At 33.5% G+C, this 19,664-nt stretch overlaps 1 protein-coding gene across 3 annotated transcripts in view; it reads right to left on the bottom strand.

Annotated features, from left to right (window-relative positions):
- Positions 1 to 19,664, bottom strand: part of IL1RAP (interleukin 1 receptor accessory protein) — a gene marked incomplete at its 3' end in the record, with an annotated part of 124,319 nt that overhangs the window by 2,445 nt on the left and 102,210 nt on the right. The window contains exons 9-11 of one of the 3 annotated variants that reach the window (XM_079922783.1): positions 9,583 to 9,726; positions 8,119 to 8,262; positions 2,316 to 5,592 (exon numbers count right to left, since the gene is read on the bottom strand). In XM_079922783.1, coding sequence (XP_079778909.1) covers positions 5,225 to 5,592; positions 8,119 to 8,262; positions 9,583 to 9,726 — 656 coding nt within the window. Of the gene's footprint in view, positions 1 to 2,315; positions 5,593 to 8,118; positions 8,263 to 9,582; positions 9,727 to 18,829; positions 18,901 to 19,664 lie in introns of those variants that run through there. The other 2 variants (XM_079922782.1, XM_079922784.1) reach the window with 2 other exon arrangements.

The following is a 19,664-nucleotide window of genomic DNA, read 5'->3' as shown; positions in this document are numbered from 1 at the left end:
TAAAAAAAAAACCAAAAAAAAAACCCAAATATGAATTGTGGAATTCCAGACATTGAGGAATGGATATAGGATATGCTTCTCAGATAAGGGTTGGGCTATACCTAGGGGTATTCACATAGTACTTTGAAGGAAACTGCCTCCTTTATGGCCTATTTTATTATCTTCCATATTGTCAAACTTCATATTTGAGGATGTTAATTATTACTATTTTTTAATGCTGAGTATTATTTGGCGAGGGCATCTTAAATTAGGTCGTTTATTCTGTTTGGCTCAAAAAACAAAACAAAACTGAGGTGTGGTTGTAGATGGATAAGATCAGTTTTCTGGTGTCGTAACTAAATTGGTTTTGAAGTCACAGTTTCTGATCTAGAGCTCTTCACTGTTCCAGAACACTCCGGCGTGTAAAAGTTGTAATCTCCTTGGTATTAACTTGAAAGTAGAAAGAAAACCAAAAGAAAACTAGGGCTGTAAATTTGTTCTTTGTCTAGTTTACTGGTGTATGAAAGAGTAGCAAACCTCTTTCTCTCTCTCTTAAAACTTGAAGTACAGATAAAAAAAATGGGGGCACCTAATTCGGAAGATGAATCTGAATTCAAATATTGGTTTCTCCATTTATCTTAATATTTTATCTTAATAGTATAATCATTTATTGTAATATCTATAAAAGTTTGAGTTCATCCATCTATAAAATGCACATAATGAGAGCAGAATTGTAGGACTGTTAGACAATTCATTGATACCTATAGGTAAATATCTAGTGCATGGTGCACTTTTGAATTAATCACCTTGATTCAATTATTATTCAATAATAATAATACAAAATTGAATAACATTATTATAGTTAATAACAATATTATATATTGTTTATAACAATAAAAATAATACATAAAGAACATATAAAAATAATGTATAGACTAATGATTGATTCTAATGGTAACTTTACAGAACCATCTTAAAATGTGTATTTTAATTTTTAAAATTCTGTCTATTCAGTTTAAAAAATACTACTGGAATACTTAATCTGTTAGCCCATGCTAAAAATACCTCATATCCCTTGAGTAGAAACAGAGAAATAGACAAGTTGCTGAACATGTCTCTTCTGTTATACTGCAAGTTTACTTGTGTCAAAGACTTAGTAACTTCAGTGAGTGACTGAAAAATACATCTTAAAAGTTTTAATAGGGTCAGTAATAGCCAGGTAGCCATCATATCCAAACTATTGATATTGAAACTGCTGATACTGAAAATAGTCACCACTGTGTTCCAGTAAGTCATTTTCAAAGTTGGAAGCAACTTCAGGATCATCATTACTTATAGAGTGCAAAAAAACCCTTTACAAAATCTCAATAATATCCATCAAATCTCTGCTTGTACATCTCTAGTAATGGCGGTGGGGCTAATATCTCCAAAGACTGTGAAATACATTATTGTTTAGCTTTGCTTTACAGTTGCTTCTTAAATGAGTAGAAATTGTTTTCTTGTAACTTGAATCCATTGATCTTAAGTCTACTCTTTGGAGACTGGTTTGAAGCTGGGAAATTCTTCAGTAGGAAAATTTTTACTAAGCTAACCAGCTCAATTATAGAGATCCAATAAATAATCTTGGAATAAATGAACAAGATATTTTTTAAAAGAGCAAGAAATCTTTCCTGTCACTACAGACTTAATATTAACTCAAAAGAAAATGCCTTTCCAAATATTTATCACTGATTTGTTTGAAATTTGTGATAGAAATGCATATTTGATTCCAATTATCACCTATTAACTAACGGCAAAGCATTAGTTAATTGATCTCCTTTCAAAGCAACTGCCTTAGGGTTGTATTAAAACCTATAAAAGGTAAGAGATTACTGTAAACTGCCCAAGTTTCAAGTTGAACAAAAAAGGAATAGGCTTGTGTCTTTATTTTAAAACTCTCTCCTCTCTCTCTCTGTCTCTCCGTTATTCTCTGTCTCTATTCCCCATCTCTCTCTCTCTCCTTCTCTCTCTCTCTCTCCCTCTGATTCTCTCTCTCTTTCTCAATCCACACACACACACACAGATACATACACACATACACACACACACACACATACACACACATGTCTGGTATACTAGATCAACCCATTTTAATTAAGTAACTCATTTACTCACATGTAAAAAAAAATGTTCTTGAGTTGAAGTTCCCGGTTTTCTCAGATTTTTCTCAGAAAGAGAAAATTAATGTCTCATAACATTTCTTTTTCTAAGTGTATAATTAATTTTTGTATTCTCATTTCTTATGCCCAAACATGAAAATAAAGACATAAAACACATGCACAAAATAAAATTCAAAGCTTAAAATAAATGGTTTATTTTTAAAATAAACAAATTTACAAATCATTGGAAAATGGAAAATACAAAAGTTTATGAATAAAATAAAAAAGATAATATATGAAAACCTATGGAAAGAAAATAGATAATTAACAAGTGGAGTAATGCTCTTGTTCCCCAATACAATGAAGTCCTAGTTTATTAGACTCCTAGGGAATCATCTAAATTACAACGCAGAAAAATATTAAATAATTTTATATGACTGTGTAATTAGACACTCTATATATCATGGTTTTTTGTTAACGGGTGCAGAAGGTCTTTATATCATATATCTAAAACCGTTAAGGTTTTTCTTTTTAACATTAGATACTTTTATTTTTAACATTAGAGAGCGATTTCTTCTTGTTCTCTAAACTATGTTTCTCCATCTCACTCAGATAATCTGTATTGGGCATCTTCTGGGACATAAAACAAAAAAATCTTGAAACAGAATTATCTTAATATGAGACATATCATTTAGATTTGAGTTGCTTTAGATTTTAGCATTTGGAAAATTTCAGTACCAAATACAGGAATATAAATAGGACAAGAAGTTTCTAGGGGTACCAAACAGCATTTGGGGTAAATATAAAATCCAAAAGTGCAAAAAGAATGCAGCATTGGCAAAGAGAACAGCCCCTTGGTAATGGGGCTGTCCTTCATTTACCTAAAATTCATCCTAGAATTGATATTCAAATCTTATCTGAAGTCAGCTCTCCTCTGGTCTTGTGAGTGAACGGTTAATAAGAGGAGTAATTGTGGTTTCTAATAAAGTAAAGCATTAATAAGGCTAAAAAAGTTAGATCTAAGAGTGACCCCATACCATAGGCTTATGGTCAATGATTCATGAAGGTTTTTTTTAATTTAAAATAATCGTTAACTCCTCTGTAGAAAAATGATTTATTAAATAGACTTTAATACCTCAGGAGGACACAAATGTAGTAGATAGTTTTAGAATTGCTTATCAACATTCATACTACTAAGATAAGGATCTCCTTAAATTATGAATTCTCATTTTTCATAGGATACCCAGTCTTATTTATAGGTATTTTTATTTTCTTTTCCTGTATTACTTAACAGTCCAAATAGAGATTTATCTCTCCAGTAGTTGAGCACTAAGATTAATATAGCTTACCTTCTAAGTGTGTGTGCTCAGAACATAGTAAATGATCAGTTAATGCCAGAGGGCTGACTACTGCTTAGCAGTGACCGTGGAAGCTCTGTGCACAAGAGATTCCGTTGCACCCAGATCAACTGTGGCAGTAGTAAGTTATTTATACTAATTTAGGGAGAGCAAAAGCTAACAACAACTACCACTCTGTGAGCTGTAAATTCACAAATATTAATGTACAGAAAACACTGACACAAAAATATTACAGTAAAGAAGGTAATTTAAAAATTGGATAAGAGTTCCAGTAATTCTTAATATTGTGCCAATGACTATTTAAAGTCATATGTCTGTATGTGTATATATAGTGTGAGTATGTATATATATATATTTATATATATAATATATACAATTCATGTATGTATATATGTATATATATGTAATTCATGTGTATATATATATGCAATATATATACATATATAATTCTTGTGTGTATATACATACATATGTTTTTAAAACTCTATATGTAACATAGATATTCACCACTCTGTAAACTCTGGACTTAGTTTTCACTTTTCCAAGTCTTAAGAACAGTAAAACTTTACTTAAAACAAACTAAAACATGTTTCATTAACAGTGACTATTCAGACTGACTTGTTTGGAGTGAGTGTATTAACTGTACCAGTGAATAAAATGTGAAAAATGCTTGGGGTCCAGTTAATGCTCTTAGAATATTCATGCTAAAAGCACTCTCAAGGTCACTAAGTCTAACTTTCACACTTTACAATGAGGAGACAGAAACAAATGAGAAATGACTTTCCTAATATTCACATTAGCAAGGTTGAGATTAAAAGACAAATTGACAAACACCCTGTTCTGTGCTTTTCTCATAAGACAGAAAAGGCCCTAAAAGCTTTTTGCTGTTATTTTACTTGGTATTAGCACCATTAAGAGAAGCTTCCTATCTGACTGAACCAAGTGAGGAACCACCTGCAAACTCCCAATGACTGACACAAGATGCAGTAGGTAGGGAGATGGAATGATAAGTATGGGTCAACCTACAGATAATCGGGAGTTTAATAAAAATTACTATACATTTTTCAAGTTGACAAATATGATATCAATTACCTGAGATAGAGGACATGGGTTGCATAGTAGGAGACAATTCAGGCAAGCCCTCTAAACCAATTGCTGTCTAAGGAACATTTTCAGTTACTCTGCTTTGTATCGTCCTAAGTGCTGTCAGTCTTGCTATGAGGGTGTCTGATACAGCTGAATGAGCAAAAGAGTTTTTATCCTTAGCTAAAATAAATTTAGGCCCTGATTACCTTTTTAATGGATGAGTAAAAATAAAAGAAAAAGAAAACTATACTTGGAAACTCATAATGACCCTGTTAACAGATGACTCATCTTTAAGGGGTCTTTAAATCCACAGCAAAGGCTGCCCCATAATGTTAAGATTATTTCAAAAGAGAGAGAGAGAGGATAGAGATGAGTAGGGGTAGGAATGCAGGATGCAGAAGGGGAAATTCGCATCAACCAGGTCTTTGCAAAGAACATAGTGACATCAGACGCTGGTGACAGGAGGTGGCACTAGCATTCTAAGCCTTACTATTGCCTGAGGAAGCAGAACAGCTCTTCCTACAGTCACCCTGAATTTATCTCTATGGGGAGGCTTCCATAGAATTTTTTTCTGTCCATGAAGCAATCAATTGGGAATAAAGAAGGGGGAATTCTTCCTTCCTGGAGTACCCTTGGATATTTTTACCCCTTTCACTGGCCCTTTCATACATTTTTCAAGGATGAATAGGAGAGACCCTGCTCGCCACTTCTAGACCACCTGGAAATTTTCTTCACTGGCATGGCCACCTGCAGCTGCTTCCAAAATCTGCCCTGCGGATATTTGGATTTCTCCCCTTTCCATTTAATGACCGTGAGCACCGTCTTAGCCCTCTTCAGCTCTTTCACCTTCGTTTCCTTCACAGCTTTGTACTGTACTAAAATGACGTTGATGTTGCCCTGAGAGGCCATGTTTTCTAGGCCAGCCTTGAGCTCCAGGAGGGCTTGGGTTCCCTGGAGCACGTAGTTGGGGCTTAGGACAACCAGGAGGCGTCTGCTTTTCTGAATGAAGCTCAAGGTCTCGTCTGTGACAACTGGGAAAGAAAACACCATGGGGATTAGTGTTGGCCAAGAACTCCCCCAAGGTACAGGGCTTGAGGAGCAAGTGAAAAGAAATTAGGGTAACAGACTGAGAACTGAGGTGAAACTTTTTACGAAGAACACTTAGTCCTTAGTCCCAATCACTCTGTTCACAAAATGTCACTCTCCTCCGGGGAACAGAATCTATATGTACATATTCCAACCCCAAAAGAGTTCTAAACAAGCCTAAAGCCAAAATGTATTTCTATGACCTTGGTCTTCAAAAGCATTATTCGGGACGTGAAGGATGAGTGGGTTGTACTGAAATCAATTTCTTCAAACCGTGTTACATGTCGTGGCCCAGCAAAATCAGCTCCTGAGCCCTTTTTCCCCAAAGACACCCATGTATTAACTCTCTAGTGCCAGTAAGCATTCAAAAAATATACATTATAGAGTCAAAGTCATAGAAGTTCATTTTTCACTAACACAGGACAGCAAGAGTAGAACTCTTCATTTTTTGAAACTCTCTCTCTATTGCCAGACACCTCCCCGACTCAGACTAGTATCACTATGTCATTGGAATAGGAAATTAAGAAAATCTAGTCAACTGAATGGCATTTTGGCTGGTAACACATTCTCAGCTCAGCTTTCTATTCTGCTCTGTTCTGGAGTCTAAATTAGTCCCTGAATCTTTCTCTTTAAACTCCTATCATTACTGTGAAGCCATGTGTTTCGGCAGCTGCCAGCTGATGTGTGTGCCTTCGCTAACAGGCAAATGCTTTCCTCATGTCCAAAAAGAAGAAGAAAACACAGGGAAAATGGAAGTGCAGTGTAATTTTATTCTGTTGTCAAGGGCTCTGATTAATTCCTATCACTAAATTCTTGGGAATAATCTATCTCCTTGAGGTTGCTTATCAAGGACTGAATAATCCTTTACCTGGGGTTCAGATAGAAGCCGACTCCAGGGAATGCACCAGTGTTATGGAAAGCTATTTCATGGCTTACAATACTCCCCTAAGCTGTCATTTTGCACCTTAATCTTCGCAGGTACAGAGGCAGTGGGGAAAGATTTGCAATTAAAATAGCATGTGCAGCCTAGAGGAGAATCCAGGAATAAGTAATTGCCTACTCCAAGCAGTATTCCTGGAGGCTGACTGTGTGTAAGCAGGGAGAGAGACCCAGAGGCAAAGGGGACTGAGTGAGAACAGCAGGGAGAATGCAAAAGACCACAAGGATCAACCGGCAAAAGCAAGATGCCAGAGTAATTATGTAGAACCTGAATTCTTCAAAGAACTATCAATCCCTACTGGAGGGTCTTACATTGTTGTTCTACTATGTATCTTTATATAACTTTTCACACAGTCGTAAATATCTGTTGAATGGCTGTATGAATGAATAAATAGATAAATAAATTATTTAGGATTTTATGCCTTAAAATGAGTGGAATTTATCCTTTAACTATATAGTCAAGTCACCATTTCCTGGCAAAATTATACTGAAAGAGACATCTGCTGTAGAACAGAAGCATTGATGGACTTTTGGGTGATGAATGGGGAGATACAGTAAGTGATCCAGCTAATTCAAAATAAGAATAAACATTAATGTCTATTCTTTATCTTAATTACCAATGTAACCTTAAAAAACATGTTAAGTGATTAAACGGGATTTTAGGGGGAGAAAATAAATTAGTTTGTTGTAAAGATTAGAGACATTACATGCATTTTTACCAGTATGGAGTTTAACAATGGGTTTAGGAGTATTACTTAGGAGTGCATTTATAAAACAGACTCAAATGTACTATCAATCACTTTATGTGTTACTGTTTGGATCTGAAAATTAGAGGTATACTTTTATTTAAAATCATTCAGCATTTCTAACTTTTTAAAAACCTATTAGAATATACTGGCCTTTGTAAAATGTTAAGCTTATCTCAAATGTGTAATCTGATAGAAAGGAAGAAACAGACACAAGGAAAGGGGGGATTTGAGTAGCACTGGTTTACCAGAAAACAAGGGTGAAGAAAAGGATATTAGCAAATGCCACAGGGAAACATTCTACTTCCTATCAGTAAGTAATATAAAGAAGGATTCCATGCACTCTCTTCTGCACCTCATTTTTAGTAAAATTGAGTAAACCTCAGTCTTTATAAAAGTGTTTTGTTTAAACTCAGTCTTTACGAAAAAATTAGAGGCAGATTAATGCATATTAGCTAAACCTTCTAAAAATCTAAATGTGACTAAACAAAATGTTTAAAGCTGTGGTACTTAGAGCGCTAATCCACCATGCATCTACACTTTTTTGACACTAAGTTTTTAAAGCTTACCTGGGAAAATATTTTAATACCATAAACTGTACTCATAGTCTACATCTTACAATGTAGATTTATTCCTAGAGTCTGTCTATTACATCAAAGCATTGGACATTTAAATGTCCAAAGATGCCAACATAGAGCTGTACCATGACTCTTGTACATGACCCAAAGCTAAGGATCTTCTCTGCCTTTAAGTGTAGCATCACCTATATTCATCTGAAATACCTACTTCCCCCAGGCAGACTGTCTCGGTCAAAGATGCACAGCTTGTATCCAAATTCATTCTCCAAGACTCCACGGAGGGTCAGTAATACAAATTCTTCTTCTTCAGCATTCCTTGCATAGGATACATAAATATCATATTCCTTCCCATCTAGCAAAAATTAAAAAACAGAAAACACAGATCCAATATAAATTAGGAATGTTCCTCAATAGTATTGCATTTTTTTCTGAAATCGAACTTTTGAATATTTGACATTTTCATTTTTTACTTATATAAATTAGCTGACAGATTTCAGTATGATTTCCCACCTGTGACAGGTCTCCGGGCAAAATGACTATTTTAAGGTGTAATTGAAAATTTCATCTGATGTGTCTTCTCCTCTCATATCACTGAGTTCAGATTTTGTAGTGGAGAATGAGTGAGGTTTGGCTCATTCAACTATGAATTAACAGAATCAGGAAGCAAATACTCAGTCATATGTGCTGGCAATAATAGCATGCAGAAAATTTCTAGTTCCTGTCCTAGTATGTCACTCACTAATATGTTAGAATTATAAATTGAGCAAAACCTTGAGAAACTGTCTAAATTATGTACACCTGAAAATATCTACAATTAAAAATATACCTAGATTCAATGAATCAATCTTTCTCAAAATTGCCTAATTATAAAAATCACCTCTCATTAAAAATACAGGTTCTGTGTCTCTTCCACAAACCCACTCAATGAGAATCTTTATGGGATGGGTCTAAGAATCTATGGGTTAAATGTTTCATTCTTGTCACCAGGCACATATGCACTAGAACAGTGCTCCTTAAACTTTAATGTATATATATGAATCATTTCGGGATACTGTTGAAATATAGCTTCTGATTCAGAGTAGGCTTTAGATTCTCCTTTTAGTAAGCTCCCATGTGATGGTTCTGGTACATGGATCACCTGTGGTTACAAAGCGTGTGGACATGCAGGGTCCAGTACAGTAGCCACAAGCCACAAGTGGTTATTGAGCCCTTGAAATGCAGTTGGTCTGAATTGAGATATGCTATATGTGTAAAATACAATACATACTGAATTTTGAAGATTTTTAGTACCAAAAATAAGACTAAAATATCTCTATTAGCTTAATAGTAATTACAAGCTAAAATGATAGTATTTGGAATATATTAAATTAGATAAGATATATTATTAAAATTATTTTCACTTTTTCTTTTACTTTTCCTTATGTGACCACTAGAAAAATATTAAATTACATATGTGGCTTGCATTATATTTCTATTTGAATAGTGCTGATCTAAACTAAATCACATATTGACCCAAGAAAGCAGAATAATATGCATTAGGAAGATTTTCAATAGCAAGGGCTGAAACAAAAGGTAGTCTAATTACATCTTCCAATTAACCTAGGTTTTATCAAGCCAACATGTTTTCTAAAGATGACAGTAGGGAGATTTACAACAAACTTTCATTACTCACCTAAAATGGTTTCATCCGTTCCAAAATGAGCCCGGTAAAATAGGACCATCTCTAGCCAGTAAACATGGTAGACAACAATGAGAATCACCACCAGTAGGACTGTGGCTCCAAAACCACACGCCAGTTCCACTGTGTATCTTGGAGCTAGCATTGGAATGAACAACAAAGAAACAAACTGATTTGTACGTGGTGATTGCGGTGACCCATCATCCTGTAAATAGCTGTGTACGCCAAGCAGCTGAGCCATGAACCTGACTTACATGTGTGAACAAGATAACATGGTAGAGGTTAAGCACTATGTTTTAATACTAGACTGTGGCATATTTATCTTTTTGTTTCCAGAAACTGGCATAGAAGGTGTTTTTTTAATTATTAGATGATTTGAATAGAATTTGATGATATACAAATTAAAACAGCATCTTATCATTGAGAAGAATTTAAAAGCTCATCCAATTAAACTCACAAACTGAATCTCCTCAAAAATACTTTTGAAAAGTAACTCCATCCTCTGTTTGTGCATCTCTTACCTGGACCAGCCCATGATATTGGTAGAATTTTAATTGCTGGAGCAGTTGAATTGAGAAAACATTTTAATGTGTTTATAACAGTCTTAATTTCCTCCTCTTGTCCAGTGCCATATGGAAGAAATTTAATTCCTTTTTCTTTATATTTGACAATAGGCCTCAAAAATCTTATTATCATTGAGCAGAAAATGAGGGTATCCACCAAATGCTGAGTATGCTTGGCCCTGAAAGTATCTATCAGGTCTACATTACTAGGATACACATTCCACAAGCCTGCTTCTCCACCGTTTCTCACTCCCCATTAAACTATACATTTACAGTCCTCTAGGTAGAGACTATGTCTTCTTCGTCCATCTTATCCCGAGAATTTCTAGGATCTGAATAAGCATCTCTTGATATAACACTACACACTTTTGGAATATTTAAAATAAATCTAGTACTATATATACTATGTATTAGTAACTTCATTTGGCTGTTTTATTAGCTTGTGAAAATGAAACTAAAGAGTTTGAGATGGAATAAAATATTTACTGTATCTGAAGCAGAAATGGCTTAAATTATGTATTAGTTGATTTGACAATTACTTACTGATATCTACTATTTGCTAGAAGCTGTCGAGGTTATAATGGTAGATAAGACAGAAAGGGTCTCTGCCCTCTTAGGGCTAATAGTCTAATGCAGGGAAGTAAATGTGGAAATAAATAAATAAGATAGTTACTTTTAGACAGTGATCAGTGTTATAAAGGAAATAAACCAGGATAATGTGATGGAGTGACCTAGGGGAGGGGTTGGGGCAGGAGAGGTATATCTGGTATGGTGGTGAGAAAAGGCCCCTTTGAGCATCTGAACATCATAGGTGTTAAGTATTTGCCAGGACTAGGCATAGAAAAATTTTCTTCAAAGCTGGGATTGTTATCAAGCCTTCCTGACTCCAAAGTTCAGAGATCTTTGCACAACACTACAATGAAGTTCAATTATTGATCATACACTAGTGGAAAAATCCCTTTTAAAACAGGTAGCTATTCTAAGGGGAAAATGTTGAGCAGCCTGGAGTGGAGTCTGAAGTTCTCTTATTAAAGGGAATAATCATTAAGTTTTGAGTTCATTATCCTACATTATGGCTACTAATTCTGATGCAGATACAGCCTAGGACTCAGCAGTGCAGAATTATTAGATACTCTTGTACTCATCCCATGAACAATGGTGCTTTAAAATAAGAAAATTCCCATGATAAAATGCCAGAAGCTGTGTCAGTGCAGTGGATGAGAATTTACTAAGATCAATCTGAGTAGCTGGCATGAAAATTGCTGTGTCCTTGGTATTTCTGAGTACATGTTAACAACATACTGGGTTAATTCCCACTGTCATCTTCATTATTTGCTCAGTTATTTTGGCTCCCTCTGGGTGGACATTTCACAATAAGGAAAAATAAAAGAGGTCAGTGGATGCACTAACCTGAAATGGATTTTGTTTTAAATATCAATAGTTACCTTGCTTAGCGATCAAGAGATAAATTATACTCATGGCTTTCCCTCTGCCACATTCATTTTACTACTGCCTATTTTATTTCTAGTAGAGCTTTTTAATTTTGTGTCATACAATTATATGTGTCATATTTACAGATTGTATTTTGTTGGACCATCTTGATGATATCAAGAAGCTCCTAATGTTATTTAACTAATGGAACTCTTAAGATAAATAATTCGCAAGTCTGAATTCCTAAATGGTTTGAATCACATTCAGGAAGTGCTCTAAAAAGCTTTCATATACAGCTTTGCCGGTTTGTAGGGAAAGTATGACCCTTAGTCCACATTTTCTGTCTGCCCCACATTGATCCTCTGAGCAATCCCAGACCAAAGGGTTTCCAATCAAAAGGGGTGATGTAATTTGACCAAATTGGACTCCTAAACTGCTTCTATCTTTGATCTCACTGATAATCTGATTCAGGAGGGAGTAAAATTTAGCGATTTGCTCTGCTGTTACTCTCTGAATCAGAATTCCCTCCATCCCTTTTGCAATTCTATAGTAATGGCAGGCTCCAGAGCCCAGATTTCCAGCTAACCATCTGATTTGTTTGGCTATCATAGTGTGTTAAAATTTGTGCATTTTCGACTTCAGCTTCTGATCTTAGAGAAGTGATTGGGGTAGCCTTCTCTCCATAATATCTAAAATAACAACCTTTCAAATTTGGACAACTGGTTGTGTACAAGTGTGATCTGTGAGAGATAGGATACAAAAAGGTAAGCTCATGATCTCCCTGGCTTTTTGCCTAATGGCACCTTGGGGACTGTGACACAGACACACAGTATTTACACTGAGCGAGGAAACCAAAAGTAGAGTTCATGACTACTGCATTTGTAGACCTGGGTACTGGAGGGAAGAAAACTATGTAGACAAAGAGCTCTAGAAATCCACAAGTCTTTGGAAAAATACAAAGGGTGACACTTCTCAGAGTCAGGCAAGGAAGAGCTACCAGTGAAAGAAAAACCACCAGGGAAGAAATGACTGCTAAAGAGTTGGGAACTGAACAACTTAGGAGCACATACAGGGCTGAGAGACACTTGAGTTAAGACCACCCAGACTGAAGAAACTTTATTTAGCTCCCCAAGTATTAAGTAGAGACCCCAGATAGTATATGCCTTAGAAATAGGTCCAATCTAGACTTAGAGAGAAGCCTAGTTTGGACCTACTCTAGAAAGATAAGCAAGATGCTTCAAATAAGCAAGATGTTATGCAAGTAAATTAACTACCTGCTAGAACAAAAATTAACAGGCATTTATAAAATTCAGACAGTCAATAGTGTACCATCTATAATGTCCAGTATAGGATTAAATAAAAAAAACACAACTAGACAGAAAGAAAGCCAAAAAAAAAGGACCCATAATCAGAAGAAAGATAGCCAATAAAAATGGCTATCATGTGGAATTAGGAGATAAATACTTTAAAATGAGTATTATAAATATATCTGTTGAATTTAAAAAAAGACCGTGAACATTATAAGAGCAAATAGGAAATATCAGTACAGACATTTTGATGGAGAAATATAAATTCAAAAACTGAAAAAGAAAATCCTGAAATTAAAAACACTGCAGATTAGATATCAAGAAAGAAATAGTCAGCAGAAACCATCCTAAGTGAAATACAGAGTGAAAAAAGGATGAAAAAAAAAATAACGAGAACCTCAGTGACGTGTGGGACAACGCTGAGGGGTCTATCCTAAATATAACAAGTACTAGAAGAAAAGGAAAGGATGAATAAATGAAAAAATGAGCAAAACATACTTGAAGAAATAATGGCTGGTTTTTTCAAATTAAATAAAAAATATACTCACAGAACTGAGAAGTATAAAGAACCTTAAAGAAGATATATACAAATAAAACTACAGCAAAGTGTATCATGATGTAAGTTTTGAAAAACAATGAAGAAGAGAAAATCTTAAAACCTGCCAAAGAAAAAGAGAGAGGGTGTACACAAAGGGAAACATGATTAAAAAATAACAAGAAAACCCTGCCTGATTCATATTAGAAATAATGTTAGCCATAAGACAATGGAATTGCACTTTCAAAGGGCTGAAAGAATAAAAAGAAAAAGAACACTTCCAACCTAAAGTTACGTATGCAGTGAAAGGCACCAGAGCAACATAATGAGGAAATAAAAATCTTTCCAACAAGTTGTGCTGGAACTGGATATCCATATAACACAGGATTAAACTTCAATTCCTACCTCACAAAATACATTAAAAATAATAATAATTGGAGATGGATCATAGACCCCCCCCCCAAAAAAAAAGATGAAGCTTGATGACTTGGGGGTATTTCTTAGAACACAGAACACAATACCATTAAAGAAAACATTAATAAATTGCACCTCATCAAGAGTAATAACCTTTGTTCACTAAAATATACCAATGAAGAAAGGAATTGGCAAGACACAGACTGGGAGAAGGTATTTGCAAAGCATCTATCTGACAAAGAACTGGTATCCAGGATAGAAAAAAGAACTGCTAAGATCAATAATGAAAACACAAACAACTCACTTATAAAATGAACAAAATATTTGAATAGTCATATCACAAAAGAAGATACCAATGACTAATAAGCACATGAAAATGTACGCAGTATCTTAGTCATCAGTGACATGAAAAATACAAACTGCAGTGAGCTACCACCACGAACTCACCAAGATGGCTAAAACTAAGATTAACAACACCAAATGGCAAAAATGTGAATACACTGTTGGTGAGAGTGCAGAATGATACTACCACTTGGGAAGAAACGTCTGACAGTTTCTGATAAAACTAAGCCAGTAATTCCACAGTAGATATTCAGATCAGAGAAGTAAAAATAAAAGTCCATAAAGAGACTTGGATAAGAATATTAACAGAAGCTCTATTCAAAATTGTGAACAACCCAAATGTCCTCCACCCAGAGAATGAATAAATAAGCTGTGATATATTCTTTTAAAAAAAACACTCCTTGGCAAACAGAAGGAGCTAATGACTGATACAACGGCATGAATATTAAGAATATTTTCTGAATGAAAGAAGCTTTATACAAGAGTGCATTCTGTATAGGTCTAGGTACACTAAGTTCTAGAAGAGGAAAAAATAATCTATTCTGATAAGGAAAATCAGAACATTGCCTTGCCAGTGGTGGGGGAGGTAGGAGTAGCAGGGATTGACTGATAAGGAGAAGGAATGAAAGGTTATTATCTATGGTGATAACATTCTATATCTTGATTTTAGGTTACACACATACATATATACGCATTTCTTAAAAATCGTCAAATTGTACATTTGTGTTTTGCAATCTGTCACTCTATACAAGCTTCACCTCAAAAAAAAATCAAAAGAAATGTAAATAAATATTAAAATTTGGATAATATAAGATGCTTAAAGGTTTAGGTGATAACTTTTACTCATGTCTGTAACTACTTTAAAGGCATCAAAAATAAGATACATTACTGTATGCATACAGGAATGGATAGATGGATAGATATGTGATAAAGCAAAGACAGCAAAATGATAGAATCTAGGTAGGATATATGATTGTTCATTGTATAATTCTTTCAAATCTTCCATGTATTTGAAAACTTCCTTAATAAAGTGTTGAAATATAAAAATTAAGATGAAATAAGATACTTTCAGATTAAAACAAAGCTGAGAGAATTTGTCACCAGCAGATGTGCACCACCAGAAATACTAAACAGTTTTTCAGACTAAAATGTTACCAAGAATGAATAGTGCCAGAAATGGAAAATATGTAAATAAATATAAAAATCTTTTTTCTCAGTTCTTAATGTATTTAAAGGATACTTATTTAAAGCAAAAAATAATAGCAATGTATTGTGGCATTTATAATAAATGCAGAACTGAAATGTATTATAACAATAAAACAAAAGACAGGAGAGAAGTAATGGAAGTATGCCACTTTAAGGTTCTTATAAAATATGTAAAGTGATTAATTCAAGGCAGATTGTGATAAGTTCAAGATAAATATTGTAAACACTATAGAAAAAACAAAACAAAACAAAAAAAACATGGAGGTAAAGCCAGTAGGCCAAAGAGGTGATAAAATAGAATACTAAGAAATTATCAATCCACAAGGCAGGGAAGGAGAAAAAAGCAAATAATAGATGTAAATGTAGACAACAAATAGTAAGATGGTAGACTTGAAGCCAATAATACTAATAATTACATTAAAGACAAATGGATTAAACATATAAATTAAAAGGCAGAAATTATCATATAGTATTAAAATCAAAACCCAATGATATGCTGTCTATAAGAAATGTACATTAAATATGAAGACATTGATAGATAAAACAAAAGAATGAAAAAAGATATACAATACAAATACTAACTATAAGAAATCTAGAGTGGCTAAATTAATATCAGACAAAGAATATTAACCAAAAAAGACATGTCATAATTTAAAAGAGTCCATTCATCGAAAAGACATAACAATCCTGAATGTGTATGTATCTAAAAACACAATTCCAAAATAATGTGAAGCAAATGGCAGAACTGAACGGAGAATTAGAAAAAAACATAATTCTATGTAAAAATTTAAACACCGCTTTCTCTCAAAAGATGAAATATTAGCAGATTTTAAAAAATCAATAAACATATGTAAGACTTGAACATCACTGACACCAATTGACTTAATTGACATTTATAGAACACCAAAGCTGCAGAATATACATCCTTTTTAAGTGCATGTGAAACATTCACCAAAATAGACAATCTGCTGGGAATTAAAAAAATAAAAGAAGCACCTATAAACTTAAAAGAAATGAAATGATGCAGACTATATTTTTTTGGCCATGAAGGAATTAAGTTAGAAATTAGAATCAAATGTGCCACACTGTGTTAAGTACGTGTTACTTGCTCCCTCCAGTCTCACAGACACACTGAGAGTTGGGATCAAAAGAAAGAAAAATGGAAGCCTTGAACCAGTTCATATACACAGTCTACACCAGAGCCTGAACTTGGACTGAGGTCTGTCTAGCACCAAATCCCATGTTCCTTCCACTTCACTGTACAGTCTTCCCAGGTAGTTCTAAGTCAGAGGTACCCTTTCCCTGTCTTTTAATATCTATTGCTGATATTTTTTAAATTACCTAGACTTAAATGACAATATGAAATATCAAAAATTATCAAGACTGAGAGAAAATAGTCAGTTCTAAAATTCAAATACATTTTAATACATAATGTAATAAAAAATGTTATCTGGAAACTTCCCAAATATGTAAATTAAGTAACACATTTCTAAATAAACCGTGGGTCAAAAATAATTAAAAGGATAATTAAAATATTTTGAACTGAATGATAAGGAAACTTTAAGATTTCATCATTTGTTTGTTTCAGCTAAAGTGGTCTTATGAGGGAAATTTATAGCTCTGAATGTTTATATTGGAAAAAAGGATTATTTAAAATCAATGATGTGCTTTCATTTTCAGTTGAGAGAAAAGAAGGGCATATTAAATGCAAAGTAAGCAAAAACAAAAATCAGAGTAAAATGAATAAAATACAAAATAGAGAAAAATAAATGAAAACACCTTTGTTCATTGAAAAAAATCAGTAAAATTGGAAAACCTCTTTCTTGAGTCATGAGCAAATTGAGAGAAAACATAAATTGTTAATATCAGGAATGACAGAGGGAGAATCACTACAAATCCTGCAGACATTAAAAAGATAAAAAATGACGTAAAAAAATTATGCCAAAAATGTGACAACTTAGATGAAACAGAAAAATTTCTCTGAAAGACAAATTCCCCAAATTGTCACATGAAGAAACAATATCCAGATAATTATTAAAGAAACTGAATTCATAATTTATAGCTTTCCCATAAAGAAAACACAGGCCCAGATAGTTTCATGGGTATGCCCTTCAAATATTCGAGTAAGAAGTAGTATCAATTTTACACGTAAGTTTTCAGATAATAGCAAAGGAGGGGTCATCAACTGACTCATATCATGAGGCCAACATGACATTTTTACTAGTCAATGGCATTACAAGAAAAGAAAATCACAGACCAATATCCCTCATGAACAAATATATAAGCAAAATCCCTAACATAAACAAAAATCTTCTAAAAATATTAGCAAATAAATACAGGTATATAGAAAAAGGATAATAAATCATGATGATGTTGGGGTTTATCTAATAAATGAAAGGTTGGATCAACATTTTGAAATCAATCAATGTAAAGTATAACATTAGCGGAATTAAAGAGAAAGATTATATGACCTTCTCAATGTTTAAGAAAAGAATTTGACAAATTTCAATAGACATTCATTATAAAAACAATAAAAAATGAAACAAAACTCTCAGCAAACCAAAGACAGAAGATTAATCCCTCATGTACATAAAGGTTATGTACAAAAACCTACAAATGACATCATACGTATCATGAAAACTGAATATTTGCCTTCTAAGATAGGGAACAATGCAAAGATGGCTGTTCTCAATTTCTGCTATTATGCTACTGGAGGTCCAAAAGAGTGAAATAGTCAGGAAAAAGAAATCAGAAGTATGAAGTGTAGAAAAGAAGGAGTAAAAGTCTGTTTATTTGTGGGTGACATGATCAAGTGTGTAGAAAATGCTAAGATGCCAAAAAAACAAAACAAACAGAAACCCTATTTTTTGGTGAATTTAGAAAAGTCAAAGGGCCATAAAAAAATTAATTTCATGTTTATTTTTTATCAATGAGCAATTTGAAAATGAAAAATTTTAAATATCATTATAATAGCATCAACAACAAAATAGTTAGTGATAAATTTAGCCATATGTGTACAAGACCTGTACACTCAAAACTAAAAAAAAAAAAGCATTGCTGAGAATATTCAATTAGTCCTAAATAAATTGAGAGCTATATCATGTTAATGGGTTAAAAAACTCAATATTGGTAAAATTTCAGTTCTCCCCAAATCAATTTATAAGTTAATGCAATCCCAATCAAATTGCAGGAGGCTTTATGTAGAAATTGACAAGCTGATATTAAAATCTATATGAAAAAATATTTGGTCTCTAAAATAGTCAAATCAATCTTGGAAAAGAAAAAAATGGAGGGAAGGACATAAAGTATATGATTTCTTGACTTACTTTAAAGCTGTTAATCAAGACAAAGTAGTATTGGACTAAAGATACATAAACAGATTAATAGGACACAATAGGGAATGCAGGAATAGACCCACACTCATAGAGCCATTTATTTATTTATGGCCAAGTTGTCAAAACAATTCAATACAAAAAGGAGGGATCTTTCAATATGAGGCTAGAACAACTGGTTTCTGTGTGGGAAAAAAAAAAAAAAAGAAATTGATCATAAGCCTAAATATAGAAGAAAAGTCTTTATAAATCAAACATTGTTAATATGGGATTTAGAAAGTACTAACTATAATAGAAGAAATTTATTAAATGGACTTCATGAAATTTTAAAAAATTCTGCTCATCAAAAGAAAAAATTCACAAACTGCATAAAAATATTTACATATTAAATATTTAAATATTTATTATATAAATATATATTACATATATCTATATATAGAAAAGATATATAAATATAATCACTAACAACCCAATAACAAATGGACACCTCACAAAAAGAAGAACTATTATATAATGGTAAATAAGTCCATGAAAAAGTGTTCATGGTAATGTAATACATATATCATTAGTATCTGAGAAATGAAAATTAAAAACAATGTGATACCTGTACCTATCTACTAGTATGGCCAAAATTTAGAAGTTTGACAACTCCAAAAGTAGGTGAGGAAGTAGAGCACCTGGAATTTATATACACTGCTAATGGAAATGTAAAATGGTACAACCTCTTTGGCAACAGGTTTGGCAGGTTCTCATAAAGTTCAGCTTACACCGTGCCTGAGTCCCTACAACTCTGCTATTATAAAACTTATGTTTATCGTTTTGACATTAGCTACCTTTCCTTTAATACTTTGCTTTAACTGACTAGATGAATTTGTGCAGCTGTCAAAAGACCTACCCCTGTTAACTCTTCTCATTCTAGGCTCTAGCCTCTTCCTGTCATCTTGGC

This window comes from Stenella coeruleoalba, assembly GCF_951394435.1.
Source record: "Stenella coeruleoalba genome assembly, chromosome: 5".
Taxonomy (NCBI): Eukaryota; Metazoa; Chordata; class Mammalia; order Artiodactyla; family Delphinidae; genus Stenella; species Stenella coeruleoalba.
Note: the sequence above shows the minus strand (reverse complement) of the source record. Positions and strands in the feature narration are given on the sequence as shown.